Source organism: Euleptes europaea, chromosome 18 (genome assembly GCF_029931775.1).
Source record: "Euleptes europaea isolate rEulEur1 chromosome 18, rEulEur1.hap1, whole genome shotgun sequence".
Lineage (NCBI taxonomy): Eukaryota > Metazoa > Chordata > Lepidosauria > Squamata > Sphaerodactylidae > Euleptes > Euleptes europaea.
In genome coordinates, this window is record NC_079329.1 from 41,502,470 (window position 1) to 41,521,041 (window position 18,572).

The 18,572-nt window shown below is 49.6% G+C and overlaps 1 protein-coding gene across 1 annotated transcript in view; it reads left to right on the forward strand.

Moving 5' to 3' along the window:
• The first annotated feature begins 3,369 nt into the window (after positions 1–3,369).
• KCNH6 (potassium voltage-gated channel subfamily H member 6) overlaps positions 3,370–18,572 on the forward strand; it is a 145,169-nt gene continuing 129,966 nt past the window's right edge. The window contains exon 1 of the mRNA XM_056863319.1: positions 3,370–3,445. Coding sequence (XP_056719297.1) covers positions 3,370–3,445 — 76 coding nt within the window. The remainder of the gene's footprint in view (positions 3,446–18,572) is intronic.

Below are 18,572 nucleotides of genomic sequence, written 5' to 3' on the forward strand. Positions count from 1 at the left end.
ACAGCAGACCGACGGCGTTTTTTGCCGGTATCTCCCACTCTTCCTCCTTGCTGGACGAAGGAGATGGGGTAATTGTATTCCGGGACTCGGCGGAGTCAAAGGTGGCATTTGTAATCCGGGATCCCGATGGACCGGAGGAAGTGGAAGCTTCTTCTTGGGTGCGCGCGTGCAGCGCAGAGGGCGCGCTCCGGCGCCCAGGAGCACTACTCCGGCGTCGAGGTTGGCCCTCCGCCGGGGTTTTCTCCGGTTCGGTCAGACGGGATGGAGGAGGACGCCCGGTACGGGACGGGCATTGCGAGGCGAAGTGACCCTTGCCTCCGCACACCAGGCACACCCCAGCTTCGAAGCGCTTGCGGCGTTCAGCGGCCGAGGGACCGCTGCCGCCCGGTGTTCGGGGATCTCTGGGCCCACCCGTCTTGTCCCCTCGCCGCTGAATGTCGCGACCGGTACGCTGCTTGGACAAATTCAGAAGTTGCTTACGGTTTTCAATGTCTGCCGCATGGCGTACCCAACCCTCGACATCAGGGGGATTACCCTGCATGAAAGCCCAGTGTTGCAGGTCCGGATTCAGTCCCTCCCTGAAGCACTGTACCCGGGTGGCTTCGCTCCAATCCAAAATCCGGCTCGAGAGGGACTGGAATTCGCTCGCATACTGCGCCACCGACTTAGTCCCTTGGCGCAGCTGCATCAAGTTGGCCTTAGCCCGCTCCCCCAGGTTCGGGTCCTCGAACCGGTTCCGGAGAGCAACCATAAACTCATCTAGACTCCTTAATACAGGGGAGCGGAGTTCGTACTGCAACACCATCCAGGCGGCCGCCTCGCCTTGCAAGAGGGAGGCCACGTACTGGACCTGGGACTCTTCGGAGGGGAAGGTCCGGCCCTGCTCGCGCATAAACATGTCCACTTGGACCAAAAAGAAAGTCAACTGGTCCCCCGACCCATTGTACGTGATCTTCAGGTCACGGCGGGTCGGGGCGCTGGGAGGAACGGGAGGGATTACCGGTGCCCCGTCTGGGGGGTTGCCGGGAGGCGGCTGTACCTTCAGTGCGTCCAGGGCGGCTGCCATCTGGGCCATCACAGCCTGCATGGTATCCATGCATCCCAGCATGGTCTGGCGCTCCTCTTGCCATTGCCTCCGTTCCTCGTCCATCAGGACCTCCCTTCGTGCGAGGTCCTCTTCGAGTCCCCTGCCGGATAAAGCCAAGCGGCGATGTTTCGCCTCGGTCCGTGAGAGCGACCAGTCCTTGGGGGAATCCAACCAGGAGTTGAAGGGGTTCTTGGGTTTCGTGCCCAAGCCCGGTCCCAGGGGTGGGGCCACGGGTACCTTCCGTTTGGCCCCTTCATCCTTGGGGTCCGGTAGCTCCGGTGCGTCGGGTTTGTCCGGCGAACCCGGGGGGGTAGCGGGGTCCTCCTCGCCTGGCATAGCTGTCCCGTCCGGTACAGATGCAGAGCGAAAAGGCAGAGACTTGTAACTTAATGTGAGAGTCCCAATCCCCTGTGCTACTTCGCCAAATCACTTGCTCAGACTTGGTGCAGAAACAAAGGATTTATCGAAGGCTTCAGAAGATATGAGCAGACACGGATTCAAAGTTACAAGTGAAGCAGCTTATCGGGGTTACGTATATATCTACTACAGGGCAAGAGGTTCACACTCCTATTGTGAGAAACAGTAAGATAGATTGGTGCAATACAAAACATCAAACAGTTCCAAGGAGACAGTGAGGGCTATCAGCACTTCAAGGCCGGACTCGGCCTGAGGGAGTGTAGGCAGGAAGCACAGCAGGGGAGGGAGAGCTGGCACCTGGGCCAGATAGATGGGACGTGAGACCCAGGAGGGCACGGGGAGGTGTGAACTGCTTTTTACGAGTTCAAAGGGGTTGGGATGAGAAGTCAGAACACATGGCCCTCACAGAATTGTTGCCAGCAACATTTGTACTTGCTCTGAAAATGAGGAAGACGAGGAAGCAAGTAGGAGGGAAAGCTGGTGGTCAGCAGCAGGAGGAGGAAGGGTGAAAACACAGACACATGGCAGAACCAGCCTCTTGCCCCATGGAGGGCATCCGTATCTACCCACGCGGTGCTTCCATTGATGCTGTCTCTGAAATCGGGCTCTGTCAATATTCTCTCTGCCCAGCAGGTGTCGCTGGCCCCACTCCCCCAGCCAGAGGTTTAACGGGACAGACGGGCCTGCTGTTTGGTATCCTTTTGGTTGGTCCTCCTCCCAAAAGGCATTACCGAACTTTTGGTGTTCATTTTGGACTAACGTGGTTATTAACGTGGCTTTGCCGCCAGTGTTTGACTTTACTTTCTAGTATTCCAGTATTCATCAAAACAATGCAGAAACCCTGATTCTATGGGCGAAAACGCATGGTTGCTTTATCCTGCTTTAATCCCTGTTTCAGCCAGGATTCAGCCTGGATTGAATGCATGCGTGTAGCCTAATGTGCGTTCGATCCTAGCTAAAACAGCGACTAAAGGAGGATAAAGCGACCATGCGTTTCCGCCCATATGATTCTCTGCCCTGCCGTTGGACCTCCAGAGCAGGAACCGGTTGGGCCGCTGTGTGAGACAAGGATGCTGGAGGAGAGGGAGGACCCTCACTGGTCTGGCCCAGCAGGGCTCTTCTCGTGCTCTTATTTCTTGGTCTCGATGTTCAGCTGCAGTCCTGCTTTGGCACTTTCTCCTTTAACTTTCAGCAGGAGTCCGTTCAAGTCTTCCCTATTTTCTGCCAGTATTGTAGTATCGGCAGGTCTCAGATTGTTAATGTTCCTCCCCCCAGTTTTCACTCCACTCGTGGGTAGCTCCCCCCCTTTTTGTGCCGCTGCTCTTTTTTTTGGGGGGGGGAGTTCCCTTTTTCTTTATCTAGCTAACAAATTAAAACAGACATGAGAACCCCATTGAAATCGCCCGCCCCCCGCCCCAAACGCCCCAGGCGGGAACCAAGCCTTGTGATGGCGGAAGACGGCAGACGCCTGGAGCCCGGGAGCGGCTGCCCTGCCGGCGGGGGCAGAAAAGGAGAGCCGTCGGGGCCGAGGCGGGGGCGCCGCTCTCCGCGGGTGGGGGGGGGGGCGCGTGCGTGTCTCCTGGCCCTCGCCCGCCTCCTCCCGCGGCCGCTGCGCTCCTCCCCCCCCGCCCCCTGCCGCGGATTAGCCGCCCTGGGCGGGCGGGGGGGGGGGTCAGGCGCTTCAGCACCCGGGCGGGCGGACAGCTCCTGCCCTCCTGTGCCGGGCGGGAGGCCCGAGGAGCGGGGCGGCGCCGGCCCTTCCTGCCGCCACCGCCGCCGCCGCCGGGCCTGGCGGGCCCCCCCGGGGAGAGCGGGGCGAGGCGGGCCGGGGCGCCGGGCGGTGAGCTTGGCGCGGGGGGCTCGCCATGCCGGTGCGCAGAGGCCACGTGGCCCCCCAGAACACCTACCTGGACACCATCATCCGCAAGTTCGAGGGGCAGAGTGAGTAGCGGCCGCGGGCCGGCGGCGGGGCGGCGGGGCGGCGGGGCGGCGGGGCGGCGGGGCGGCGGGGCGGCGGGGCGGCGGGGCGGCGGGGCGCCGTCTCCAGCGCCGGCACGCTCGTCGGGCGGGAGGTTGGAGCGGGACCCCCAAGCCCCCTCGGGGCCGCGCCGGGGACCCCGGCACCCTCGAGGTGGGTCCCCCCGAGAGTTAGCAGAGGGAAGGGGACTCGAAAAAGAGAGTGGACGGAAGCGCACGTCCGACTGCCAGCCTGTTTTCTTGGGGCGGGGGGGGGGGCGGCGCGCAGATCATCCCCGGAGTAAAGAGTCCATTGAAAACAACCCCCAGGCCTCCTTTTTACCCCCCCCCCCCGCGCCGCTGCTGTGGCTGGCTGGCTGGGCCGGGCAGCCGGGGAGAGAGGCGCAGGGGCCGCCCCGCCTCCTGCCGTCGGCGAAGGAAGGAGCCGTCCTGGGCAAGGGGCGCCGCCGACGCTCGCGGACCCGCAGCCCGGCAGATCCCCCCCCCCCGCAGGGGTGCTGTTGGCCGGCAGGCAGCCCCCAAGAGGAGCCGCCGGGGAGGGGTGGGAGAAGGAAGGCCCCGAGTTACCCAAAGGGAACAGCAACCCCGCAGGGTGGCCGATGTGGCTGGGGCCAGGCCTCGGAGTTGCTGGGCCGGCCAGCTCCGGACACGGAGACCCCCCCCCCCCGCTTTGGGCAAGGGAGCGGCCCCGGAGGCGGGGGGCGACCCCTCCTCCCCAGTGCTCAGTAAGGGGGGCATCCCACTGCCCGCTCGCTTGTCTTTGCCCGTCCAGCGAAACGGGCAGACTGGTTTTCTGTACCTGTGGGACGAAGTGCTTGACGAGGGCTGGCCGAGACCAGGAGGCCCGGGAGAAGCCTGCCAACCACGGCATTACGCAACCAGCGGCCTTCCCCTCTTCCCAGGGCCAGCCGCGGGAAACAGCCCCCGTCGCTCGCCGGCCTGGGGGGCTGCTCTGCGCAGCTGGAACTCTCCGCGGCGGCAAGGTGGTTTGAAGATGCCCAAAGTCAGCATGTGAGGTCCCTCCTGATACAGAATTAAACCCCCACCACCTCTGGTATCCTGCTTGGTACCCAGCTGAAATCCCAGACGGCGGGACTCCCGTCGCCAAACTCCGCCGTGCCAAGAACCAGCAAGATGCCGCCCTTGCCCTTCCCCTCTCCACAGTCGGCCTTGCCCTCTTGGCCAGGGTGACAGGGGAGCTTTTTGTGCCCCCTGTGCTTGACTCAGAGCCCCCCTCTGCTCTCCCACAGCTGGGATCTATTGCCCATTGCATCATTTTAGTAGCGTCTTCCTCCCCCACCCCATGCACAGCAGATGGGACATCGCACACACACAGTCTTTGTTGTATCAGCAAATAAACTCTAGCAACAACACAGTGCTTCCACCAAAATAAAACAAGGTTTTCCATATTTAAAATATCTCAAGATAAAACCATGATAATACATCTTTCAGATTTATAGGTAATTTGTTAATCAAATTACTAATATCCCAAGGCAGGGAATATGAATGTGTAAAAGGGGGGGGGTAAGGCATGTGATGGGAGGAGTTAAGACATGTAAACTTAGACAAGCAGATTCACCATTTAAAGTAAAAAAAATCTATATCAAAAGTGCACTCAATGATTCACTGTTGATACAGGTAGACAGATAGTGGGCTTAAACCTAGAAATTTGTTTTGCATTTGAAATTAAACCAATTGAAACAACTATCAAAGACAGCCCTCCATCCCTCACTGGAGGGTCCTGGGAAAGGGAAGAAGAGTTGGTTTTTATATGCCGACTTTCTCTACCACTTAAGGCAGAATCAAACTGGCTTACAATCACCTTCCTTTCCCCTCCCCACAACAGACACCCTGTGAGGTGGGTGGGACTGAGAGAGAGTGATTTGCCCAAGGTCACCCAGCTGGCTTTATGTGGAGGAGTGGGGAAACAAATCCAGTTCACCAGCTTCGCCTCCTCCGCTCATGTGGAGGAGTGGGGAATCAAACCCGGTTCTCCAGATCAGAGTCCACCGCTCCATGTTAACCCAATTGCACCTGCTCATGCTTCCCTGTGCCTGCTCTGCAAGCGAAAAGTTTAACTGCCTATAAAATAAAGGCATCATCGCTATATTTAATTCTCAATGTGGCCCCATATGTGGATACTTAAATCTGGACATTGGGCCATGAACAGATAAGATGAATTTTTCTACAAATCTAAGAAAAGCCGCAGGTTTGCAGAAAAACTGACAATTTAAAACAACACTACCCCCCCCCCCAAAAAAAAACCCAATGGAAGCAGCACCTGAGGTTTGAGAAATTAATGCCCTTTCGGTGGCTGTTATGGGGATTGCTCTGTGTGAGTGTGTGTGTGTGTGTGTTAAGTGCTGTCAAGTCGCTTCTGACTCATGGCGACCCTATGAATCAAAGTCCTCCAAAATGTCCTATCTTTGACAGCCTTGCTCAGATCTTGCAAACTGAGGGCTGTGGCTTCCTTTATTGAGTCAGTCCATCTCTTGTTGGGTCTTCCTCTTTTCCTGCTGCCCTCAACTTTTCCTTGCGTGACTGTCTTTTCCTGTGACTCTTGTCAGCTCATGATGTGACCAAAATACGACAGCCTCAGTTAAGTCATTTTAGCTTCTAGGGTCAGTTCAGGCTTGATTTTGATCTATAACCCACTTTTTTTTTTGGCAGTCCATTGCTAGGCAACCACAACAGTATTGCCAGCCTTAAAGTCTTATTTTCTGTCACTAAAATGGTGCCGGGGTGGGGAGGGCAGGGCCCTCTCTAGAGCTGTTTTGGCCTTCAAAGGAGGACTTATTGGGACCAGGCCTGGCAGCAGCCACAGGGCAACTTGATACCACATGACTTTCATGACTCATCCAGGACTGGCTGCTTGCTACTGTTCATCAGCAGCAATCATACAAAAGCCAGAGTGGTTTAGTGGTTAGAGTTTCAGACTACGACATGGAAGATCAGGTTGGAATCCCTGCTCCTCCTTGGAAGCTCACTGGGTGATGCTGGGCCAGTCTCTCTCTCAGCCTCACCTACCTTACAGGTGTACTGTAAGGATGAAATGGAGGAGAGGATACTGAAGTCAGCTGCTTTAGATCCCCATTGCAGAGAAGGCAGGGGGTAAATGAAATAAATAATAAACATAGCTCTAGATGGGGCAGCTAAAAGTTAGGTAGGCTGGTGGGAAGGAGACAAAGCCACAGTGAGTCATGCTCTGATCACATCCAAGTTAGATTACTGTAATAAGCTCTACATGGGGATGCCCTTGGAAATGGTTTGGAAACTCCAATTGGTCCAAAATGCAGTGGCCAGGCTGTTGACAGAGGTTGGTTACACAGATTGTATCACTCCTGTGCTGAAGGATCTGCAGTGGTTCCCCGTCTGTTCCCAGCCACAATTCAAAGTGCTTGTTTGGTGTGGACCATAAGTTAAATATGAGAAGCCAGTGTGATGCAGCGGCAAAAAAGGCTAATGAGATCTAGGGGTGCATCAACAGAGGCATAACATCCAAATTGTAAGATGTCATAGTTCTGCTATATACTGCATTGGTCAGGCCGCACCTGGAGATTGTGTGCAGCTCTGGAGGCCTCACTTCAAAAAGGATGCGGACAGAATCAAGTGAGTGCAGAGGAGAGGGACGAGGATGATCAGGGACCTGGAGCAGCTGGGCTGAGAGACAGAGGAGGAACTTAGAGACAGCTGGTGTGACTGAAGTTAATTGCTCTGCTGTTGGCTGTTGAGGGGTGGGGCTGAGAGTATTTAAGAAGGCTCCTCTTGCCAGAGGCTGGGCTGAAGCAGCTGGGCTGAGAGACAGAGAAGGAGCTTAGAGACAAGAGAGTCTTGAGAGGCAGTTTGTCAGGGAGCTATCAGGGAATTGCAGGAAAGTCACTGAACAACTTCAGCAATGGATCACAGCAGCGTGGCTAGTGAGGCAGCTGGGGCAATAACATGCAAGGTCTGTGGCATGTTTGCATTTTCACCTGAGGGTAACAATAATTACACTTGCAGCAAGTATAAGTTGGTAGCCCTGCTGGAGAAGACACAGGGACTTGAGGCATGCTTGTCCACACTCCACATGAAGCACTCTTTAGGGGGCAACAGGAGGAGGAGAGTAAGGAATCTCAACAAATGGAGGTGCAAGCAACACAGGAGGAGGGTGCATGGAAGAATGTGACCCACAGGAGCTGGAAAACCAGGAGTCATTCTGATCCTCTGTTGCTCAGCAATCGGATCTCCCCATAGATACTGAATCTGGACCACCAGTACAAGGGATACCCCCCAAACTTGAAAGGAATTTCTCTGGCTCCTGTGCATGAGAGGACTTGGTTTTCTGCTCCCCAATTTAGAAAGAGGTGTGTTCTGGTAATTTTGGATTCCCTACTGAGAGGAGTAGAGTCTAAAGTGTGCCGACCGGACTTGTCATCTCAAGAGGTCTGCTGTCTACCAGGTGCACATGTCCATGATGTGACAGAAAGGATAGGAAGACTCATCAAGCCCACAGATTATTACCCCTTCTTGCTCATTCAAGTGGGGACAAATGATATTGCCCAACACAGCCCAGAACGTATCAAAAGAGACTATGTGGCTCTGGGTAAGAAGGTGAAGTACCTGGAGGCGCAAGTTGTTTTTTTTGTCAGTTCTTCCTGTCGAGGGTCGTGGCTTAGTAAGGGAAAGAACACTACAAATTAATGACTGACTGCGTAGATGGTGTCATCAAGAAAGGTTTGGATTTCTGGACCATGGCTTATGATTTTGAGATGAAGCTATCAGGAGATGGTTTGCACCTCACGAGGGTAGGAAAAAATGAGTTTGGTGAGAGCCTTGCCAATCTGATAAGGAGGGCTTTAAATTAAATCCTATGGGGGAATGAGACAAGAACTTAAAGTCTAGCATGATGACAGTAACTGGAGATGAGAACAAGAAAGATTTGTGGGGAGTGCCATATATGCGAGGAAACAAACTCGCGGGTAAGTTGAGAAACAAAAACCTTGGGGCACATAAACCATGGATTCCAATGTCTGTACACTAATGCACAGAGTATGGGAAACAAGCAGGAGGAGCTTGAAGCACTAATAGGGAAAGGGGATTTTGAACGTAATAGGCATTACTGAAACTTGGTGGGATATCATTCACGATTGGAATACTAAGATTAAGGAGTACAACTTGTTTAAAAGGGATAACAGATAAGGCAGGGGAGAGGAGTAGCATTATATGTCTAATATGTGTACACTTGTGAATAAGTATATGAATCTGAGCATGGTAGTTCAGTCGAGAGTCTATGGGTAAAAATAAAAGGAATAAGAAATAATAGTGATATTATGGTGGGGGTCTGCTATCGACCAGCAAACCAGGCAGAGGACTTGGATGAGACACTCCAAATTATAAAGTTCTCAAAGAGACGGGACATGGTGGTCATGGGAGATTTTAGTTACCTGGATATCTGTTGAAAGTCCAACTCTGCTGAAAATGCAAGATCCAATAAATTCCTGACTTGTCTTGCTGACAACTTCCTATTACAGAAAGTGGACAGGGAAACAAGGGGGCCTGGTATCTTAGATTTGATTCTCACCAACAGGGAAGAACTGGTTGATGGGGTTAAAGTAGTAGGCACCCTGGATAGTAGTGACCATGTCATCTTGGAATTTACAATCTTGGGGAAAGGAAAAACTATACGCTGTCAAACATATAGGTTGGACTTTAGGAGAGCTAATTTTAACAAACTTAAACTTATGCTGGGTAGAATCCCATGGTCAGAAATACTTAAGGAGAAGGGAGTTCAAGAATGGTGGGAGCTTCTTAGAAATTAAATAATAAAGGCGCAATCGCAAACCATTCCAATGAGAAGGGAAAATGAGAGGAGCCTAAAGAGGCCAGGGTGGCTCCATAAACAGCTTTTTAAACAGTTGAGAAATAAAAAAGACTCATTTAGGAAGTGGAAGGAGGGCCTTATAACCAAAGATGACGATAAACAAATAACTAGTGCTTGTAGGGAGAGTGTTAGGAAAGCTAAAGCTCAGTATGAGCTTAGGCCAGCGAGAGATGCTAAACACAACAAAAGGGTTCTTTTCCTATGTACAGAGTAAGAATAAGAACAAGATAAGCCCATTGCGGGGTCCGGAAAGTGACATTGTAACAGGAGCTGAAGAGAGGGAAGAACTCCTCAATTCCTACTTTCCCTCAGTCTTTTCTTGCGAGGGAAGCGGTGCTCAACATGGCATGAACAGAACACAGATTTGCAGCTATGAAAAAAGTCCTGTGAGGAAAGGCTGAAGGAGCTGGGTATGGTTTAGCCTGAACAGGTGACATGCAAGAAGATTGGAGCCGGGCAAATGTTGTCCCATTCTTCAATAAGGGGGAAAAGGTTGACATCCATACCAGGAAAGGTTTTTGAGCAAATCATCAAACAGTCAGTCCTTGAGCATTTAGAAAAGATGGATCTGATCACTAAGAGTTACTCAAGAACAAGTCATGTCAGACTACTCTTATCTCCTTTTTTGTGAAAAAAGCTACTACCTTGCTGGATCAGGAGAATGCTGTAGACAAAGTTTATCTTGATTTCAGTAAGGCTTTTGATAAGGTTCCCCATAATATTCTTGTTGACAAATTGGGAAAATGTGGTTTAGATCCTGTTTCTGTTAGTTGGATCTGTAACTGGTTGACAGATTGCACCCAAAGACTGCTTGTTAATGATTCCTCATCCACTTGGAGAGAAGTGACTAGTGGAGTGCCTCAGGGATCTGTCCTGGGCCCTGTGTCGTTCAACATCTTTATAAATGATTTGGATGAAGGAATAGAGGGGATGCTTATTAAATTTGCAGATGATACTAAATTGGGAGGGGTAGCAAATACGGTAGAAAACAGGGCCAGGATATAGGATGATCTTGACAGGCAGGGGAATTGGGCTAAAATTAATAACGTGCACTTCAACAAAGATAAATGTAAAGTTCTGCATTTAGGTAGGAAAAATCAAATGCATAATTATAGGATGGGGGAGACTTATCATAGCATTAGTGTGTGCGAAAAGGATCTTGGGGTCTTAGTAGACCAAACACTGAACATGAGTCAGCAGTTTAATGCAGTAGCTAAAAAGGCAAATGTGATCTTGGGCTATCAACAGAAGTATAGTGTTCAGATCAAGCGAAGTGATGGTATCGCTTTACTCTGCTCTGGTTAGATGTCACCTAGAGTATTGTGTTCAGTTTTGAGCACTGCAATTTAAGAAAGATGTAGACAAGCTGGAACATGTCCAGAGGAGGGAAACAAAGATTTGGGGGGGGGGGGCGTCTGGAAAGGTTGAAGGAGCTGGGTATGTTTAGCCTGAAGAGGAGAAGACTGAGAGGGGATATGATAACCATCTTCAAGTACTTGAAGAGCTGTCATATAGAGGATGGTGCTGAGTTGTTTTCTGTTGCCCCAGAAGGTCGGACCAGAACCAACGGGTTGAAATTAAATCATTAGGAAGAATTTTCTAACAGTTAGAGCGGTTCCACAGTGGAACAGGCTTCCTCGGGAGGTGGTAAGTGCTCCTTCCCTGGAGGTTTTTAAGCAGAGGCTAGAATGCCATCTGTCAGCAATGCTGATCCTATGACCTTGGGCAGTTCATGGGAGGGAGGGCATCTGTGTCAGATTCTTCACTGAATGCAAGATCCAGTCAGGCTCTTGACATGAGTTCAGGCTAAGTTCTGGCCACAAGTCAAGTCCTTGGTTCTCAGGGTTTTGAAGCTCCTGTGTATACTTTCGTTTGTGCTGATTCTCACAGCTGCAGCGTGTTTTGTCTTCACTCATGGGAACCGCTTATCTTGCTGTTGCCTAGCAATGTTTATCTTATTCTTCTGTCCTAGTGTTTTTAAGCAAGTAACTTGTAAGGGGTCTCTATTGCTAACCTTGCCTGCCTGCGTGCAGTCAGTTCTTTTATTTGCCTTTTAGTTCCTAATAAAGTATTACTGCTTCAGATCTACCTGTCTGGATGAGTTTGCTTAAGGGATACTAGGGGCAGACGCCTGAGACTGACAGCATCTTGGCCATCTTTTGGGCATGGAGTAGGGGTTACTTGGGGTGTGTGGGGGAGATAGTTGTGAGTTTCCTGCATTGTGCAGGAGGTTGGATTAGATGACTCTGGTGGTCCCTTCCAACTCTATGATTCTATGATCTAATCAGAAGGATGTATGAGGTATGTTTGAAATTAGACACAGAAAATGGGATTGTCAAAGAATTTATGGTGTCATGGGCAAGAAATTTGGGACATAATATTCAATTAGAGGATGTTGTTGGCAGCAGAGGATAGGACTCACAATTATGGGTTTCAATTGCAGGCGGAGAGGTACTGGCTGGATATTAGGAAAAAGTTTTTTTTACAGTAAGGGCTGTTCAATAGTGGAATGTGGTGCCTAGGAAGGGGGTGATCTCCCTCTCTCTTTAAGCAGAGGCTGGACAAGCACTTGTTAGGGTTACTCTAGGCTGATTAAGCAGGGGGTTGGCCTAGATGGCCACTATGGCCCCTTCCAACTCTATGCTTCTATGTTTCTTATGTTTAACAGTCCATTCCTAAAGGGGGGGCAGATAGGCAGCTAAGCCGCCTCCACAGAGGTTTCCCAGCCAAAAACTAAAGGCTAAAAATGCAATTTTTTAAAAAAAGTGAAACTCCTCATGGGGTTACAAGGGGCTAGGCCAGCTATTTTGCCAACGTAACAACACTGCAGCATAGAGGGGTGTTCCCAGGCCAAAAGGGGTTTGGAAGCTGACTAATGTCAGCTCCGCCCCTGGGAACGCCCCCCTCCCAAACACTGGTGAAGGGCACTCGCTTTTAGGGTTTTGCTGCTCTCGCAGTAGTGCCTGCAGCGCTCTGCGGCGCTGGCATAAATGCCCCCATGCTGGTGTGGTTGTCACATTATCACAGTGGGTTAGGCCAGCTCCTATGGCACTTCACCCCCCCCCCTTCAGGATTGCATGAGGTATGTGGTGACAAGAGACAGGGCATTTTCTGTGGTGGCACCTCACTTCTGGAACGCCCTCCCCATTGAGCTCGCCTGACATCTGCTTTATATTCTTTTAGGCACCCGGCTAAAACACATCTTGTTACCCAGGCACTTAATTAGGGGTTTTATCTTATCAGCTTTTCAATGGTCTGCTTCTGTTTCATATTTTTATGCTGTTTTTATGCTGTTTATGTCCAATGGCTTGTTTATAAAGGCTTGTTTTTTACATTGTGGTTTTTAATTGTAAGCTGACTTATAAAATATCATAAGTAAATAAAAAAGGATGAAATAGCAGGGAAAGGGTATAGGATATGGGGGCTGCTAGCAGGAGGGAAAGAGGAAATTGTGTGGGGAGGGGGATACAGTGTTTGGTCTACTAAGACCCCAAGATCCTTTTCACACACACTACTGCTCAGACAACATAGCTTTGGGATAATTATGCATACAGTAGGCAATACTTGCTTCCGTTTTTTGCCAGGAGGCGTCAATTTGCACCTGAGAGTGATAAGGAGGTAGGTATAAATTGAGACATACAACGGAACAATCTAAAAACCTAAGAAGAACTGCCAGACCCCAGTTGTTCACAAGTTGGATTTCCTCCACCATGACATTTAGCGCTGTGGAAACAAAAATACCCAGCCCACCAGAGGGTCTCCACCCTTTATACTGGGCAACGCTGGGGCAAGAGCTGCGGTATAGTTTGGTATGACAAATTCTTCTAACATCCATGTTTCCTGCAATAAAATTATATCAAAATGGGTTAAATACTCTAGGAAACCCCTGTCTAATGATTTAACAGCCCACCCTGCAATGTTCCAAGATAGAAGTGAAATTTGCTGGCCTGGGGGAGACTTGGCTGGTGGAGTCCTGTGCAGTCAATCCAAAGTTATAAGGTCTAGTTGGCTGGACGTATCATCAAAAACACATCCATTTTTGTTCTTGTGTCTCGGACTCTTCCCTGAGGGGTAAATCCTCATATCTATGGGAAAGTTTTTCTGTTGCTGAGGTTTCAAAGGTTCTTGGTTGACTAAAACGTTCAGATTAGTGTCAGTTGGGGACTCAGCAAGGGAGCTTTTAAAAATTCTGTTTGGAGGGAGTACTGTAGGTGGAGAAGAGACCTTCTTCTGTTGAGGCACTGGAATGAGGCACGTATCTTTAGTCAGGATCAGTTTGTTTCTCAGCAAGGCCAGTCTGTTTGTAATAGCTGTTTGTTCCTCCACAGGGAGGTCTTTAAAGGACTGCAGTAGATCTTCCTCCACTGAATTATCCAAGTGGATGTTTCCAGGCATGGCTGAAGCTAAATGAATCGGTGCGCTACTTAATGTTTGGTGAAATAATTCGGGTAAACTCTTTTTTGGTGAGGTCAAATGCCCCGCGGGGGGAGTTTTTGGACAAGTCTCTCCCACTCTCTAATTATGCATTTGATGTTTCCTACCTAAATGCAGAACTTTACATTTATCTTTGTTGAAGTGCATTTTATTAGTTATAGTCCAATTCTCCAGCCTGTCAAGATCATCCTGTATCCTGGCTCTGTCTTCTACAGTATTTGCTACCCCTCCCAATTTAGTATCATCTGCAAATTTAATAAACATCCCCTCTACTCCTTCATCCAAATCATTTATAAAGATGTTGAACAACACAGGGCCCAGGACAGATCCCTGAGGAACTCCACTAGTCACTTCTCTCCAAGTGGATGAGGAACCATTAACGGGCACTGTTTGGGTACGATCTGTCAACCAGTTACAGATCCATTTAACAGAAATAGGATCTAAACCACATTTTCCCAATTTGTCAACAAGAAAACTATGTGGAACCTTATCAAAAGCCTTACTGAAATCAAGATAAACTATGTCTACAGCATTTCCCTGATCCAGAAAGGTCACTTTCTCAAAAAAGGACATGACTTGTTCTTAAGAAGCCCGTGCTGCTGACTCTTAGATCCATCCTTTCTAAATGCTCAAGGACTGACGGTTTGATGATTTGTTCGGGGAAAAATTCCTGGTATAGAAGTCAAGCTGATGGGTCGGTAGTTACCTGCTTCCTCCTTTTTCCTCTTCTTGAAGATGGGGGCAACATTTGCCCACCTCCAATCTTCTGGCACCTCACCTGTTCTCCCAGACCTCTCAAAAATAATGAGCAGAGGCTCAGAAATCACATCTGCAAGTTCTTTGAGTACCTTTGGATGCAATTCATCTGGCCCCAAGGACTTCGTTTAATTAAAAGAAACTAGGTGTTTGTGCACTACCCCAATGCCAATCCTAGGCTGAAAATCCATTCCCTCACCATGTGTTCTGTTTATGCCATGTTGAGCACCCTTGCAAGAAAAGAACGAGGAAAAGTAGGAATTGAGTTCTGCCCTCTCTTCATCTCCTGTTACAATTTCACTTTCCAGTCCCCGCAATGGGCTTATCTTGTCCTTGTTCTTATTCTTAGTCTGTATATAGGTCAGTATCCTATGATCTATCAACAGAGGCACGGCATGCCACCCAAAGACCTAGTCCAAGGAGGTGAGCATATAGCAGTTGTATAGTGATGCTGCCTGCCAATCATAGAACAACTGCCATGACACTCCCATGTTAACCACATGTGGAAGCCGTCTACCAATGCACATCAGCACTAGCCCACCTGCATGATGTCCCCTCAGCCACAGCTGCCCACAGAACATGCCAAGGGAAGGAACAGCAGAATCACAGCATCCAGAGCTCTGTGCCATGCCCAGAAAGAACTGGTTAACTGCCATTTTCCAGGGAGCTCTGCAGACCCTCCTAAAAATGCATGCCCTTTCGACAAACATTGCCCCTTGTGAGAAGCAAAGCAAGGAGATTTGACTTTCTTTGGCCACCAAAAATAGGATGAGGAGGCAGAATAAAACCTGCATGTCACACACTCCAAAGCATTCCTCTGTCCACACACCCCTCCTTCTTGGGCCAATCACCTGTTGGAAGAGAGAGTATAGTCACTGAGGCAATAGTTACCCATCCCCTGTAGGGAGTTGTACTGGAAACCTGTCTGCAGTTACTGTTTGGGCTACTCCGCAGTGCTCCGATCCTGCAGAGCAAATGCATCCCGAGCCTTGGGCTATCAATAGCAATGGCCGGGGCGGCTGGTAGTCTTCTAGAAACAAAGTTGTGCTCTCTGTTCCCCTACTTGCCTGTGGGGGGTTTTACTGGCTTGGTATGACACCAACATCACAGTGCTCGGCTGCCTTCATGGCTCCGAGGGGATGTTTCTCCTTTTTGCTGTGTTGCAGACTTCCCCAGGCTAGCCGATCTCATGTTGGAAGCTCAGCAGGGTTGACCTTGGCTAGGAGACCACCAGGGTTTCTACAAAGAGGCAGGCAATGGCAAACCACCTCAGTTCATATCTTGCCTTGACTTCTTCCCTGTGGGTTGAAGAGAGTGGTGGCATAGCTTAGTAATGACAAGAAGAGGAGAAGATTGATAAGCAAAGGATGTCCAGTCAGCCACGAGGGCAGCTGGGCATCAGGGCAAATCAGTCAATCAGAGGATGGAGGAGGGGAGGGTCTCCCCTGCTTCTAGTCCTGCAGACCTGGCCTCTGGAGCAGAGGGCTCCGTTGATTGGTTTTTAAAATTTATTTTAACTTATTAAAACATATGCACCTTGCCTTTTCCCTTACAAATGAACAGAATTTTCAAGCACAGTATGCCTGCAAATCTGTTATTTTGATAATGCAGTGATACCTTTTGAGTTTTATTTTTGGTTAAGCGTGGACAAGATTACACTCTACAGTATTTGCCAACAAGCTTTGCAAAAGCCTTTGTTGGTTGTAAGAATTAAAATTTTCGATTTTAAAGGCATTTATCTTATTAAAGACTGACGTAGCACTGATCCCAGTTTCAGCACTGCCTCGTGGGTAATGATGAGTAACACCCCCCCCCACCATTGCCTCTGGACTGAGCTATTCACGAGGAATCAGCAAAATACTCCCATTTTTCCAAACCCAGTTCTGACATCAGAATGCAGCTTGGCAGTCCTGACCTGACCTCCCCTGACCCCCCCTTCCTTCCCCCATGTGGTGCTGCGGGGCAGGGGCTCCCTTCTGGCCCCTGCCCTGCCTTCCTCAGGACCTTCAGCAGCATCTCAGACATGCCAGGGGCACCCTTGCAAATGCAGTCTGCACGTTTTTAGTGCTGATTAACTGAGTACCTGTCAAGGCTCAGTAGGACCCACTGGGCCCATAAGAGCAAGGCCCTCCCCAGAGAGGGACAGCACAGTGACCCGTTCTTTCATGTCAATGGATCGGGCTGCCACTTTCTTCAGGACAACGATTGTTACAGAGACCAGAGCATTTTAGACTGGGTGTGTCAGATCATAGTAGTGTGGAAGACCGAACTCTCTGGCTTAAGGTAGGGCCTCCGATTCGGTCAGCATGATGACCCCAGGGTCGGTGGTTGCTGAAGACTATTCTGTAGCTCTCAGGTCCACCCAGGCTGCGTCAGGGGATTTGTCTTTTCCATGCTTCTTTTCAAAGCCTCCATGCAAATGGTTGCCTCGCCTTTTCCGTTGCTTCTTTCTCCTAACATGCCTATATCATCTGAACTTGAACATTATTTTTGGAGGGGAGTGTTAACATCTTCCCATTTCGATAGATATTTGGGGGCTAGGAGTAAGAAGGAATTTATTTTGATCTATTTTGATTTGAGAGCCAGCATAGTATAGCGGTTAAGTGTGGCAGACTCTAATCTGGAGAAGCAGGTTCCTCCACATGAAGCCTGCTGTGTGACCTTGGGCCAGTCACAGTTCTCTCTGAACTCTTCAGCCCCACCGACCTCACAAGGTGCCTGTTGTGTGTATGTGTGGGGGGGAGATTATTGCAGGCCACTTTGAGACTCACTAAAGGTAGAGAAAACCTACTCTTCTTCTATATTTTATTGTTATCTGTCATGACAAGGCAGGTCATCAACACAAATAAAAACTCAAGAAAATAAAGCCATTGCCTAAGCTAGATGGGCCATTCTGAGTGGGGCTCTGCGGGCTCATCTTAGAGGGCCAGATGAGGCCGATGTAGCCCCTGGCCCCCCCTGGCCAGCGACTCTCTTCCTGGCCCCCTTGTACTCCAGAGCCTGTTTTCCCATGGCTACCCAGATATCCCTTCAAGACCGTGTCACAGGTGACTCTCACCAGTCAGCCTGTGGTTACAATTCAGGACTTTGAATTCTATTTCCCTGTAACAGAATTGTGCTACCAACTTAAAAATCAACACCCCCCTCCTGCCTGCCCCTACACACACAGCTGTCCACTCTCATGCCCGTCCACCCTGCTTTAAGCCCTAATTCACTAAAATATTGGTAAGCAACCTAATCCTCTGCTGGTGCCTTTGCCAAGATTCATGGAACTGAACCCATCTGGCTTCTTTACAATAATGCTTGCAAGCAGGCAGAGGGATTCTGTACAGCAACTGCCTAGGAGAAAGGGGAAGGGGCAGCAAAATGGGTGTGCTCAGGTGCAGCCAAGATCATTTGGGAAGAGCCTTATGGGCCACAATTGTGGCATCCTTGCTGGGCACACATGGGCACAATTTTTAGGGTGTGCTCTGCTTCCCCCTGGAGTTTCCCCCGGTCTTTCAAAGGTCAGTTAAACTTTAAACTTGCACACAGATCCATCAAATGCAACGTGTTCTGAAGCAGACCTCCGCAGGTGACGTTGAATCTGCCTGCCAGCTGGGAAAGAACTCCTCTGGAGAGATGGAGCAGGGGACTCTGTCCAGCCACAGGGGTGCTTGGAAACTTCAGTAGGGGAAGCCAGTAATAGGATCCAAGCCACGTTTTACCAACGTATCAACAAGAATATTATGTGGAACCTTATCTGTTTAAAAATAAATAAATTTTATACTTTAATAATCAATACAAAAATACAAAAAAGATACAGAAAAAAGCACAGCAAATATAAAAACAGTAATACAAAAAGAATACAGAATAAAGAAAAACAGTCAAATAAAATTATTTACACCAAGATTACTACAATCTATAAAATTGATTGCATATGTTTAAATCCAAACATTTGATTATTACCATCTTTAGCTTCATAACTATCCTCTTTAATGTTATTAATAAACCCAAATCACTACCTGTTAATTTCTTAATAAACTATTACAATTCAAATAT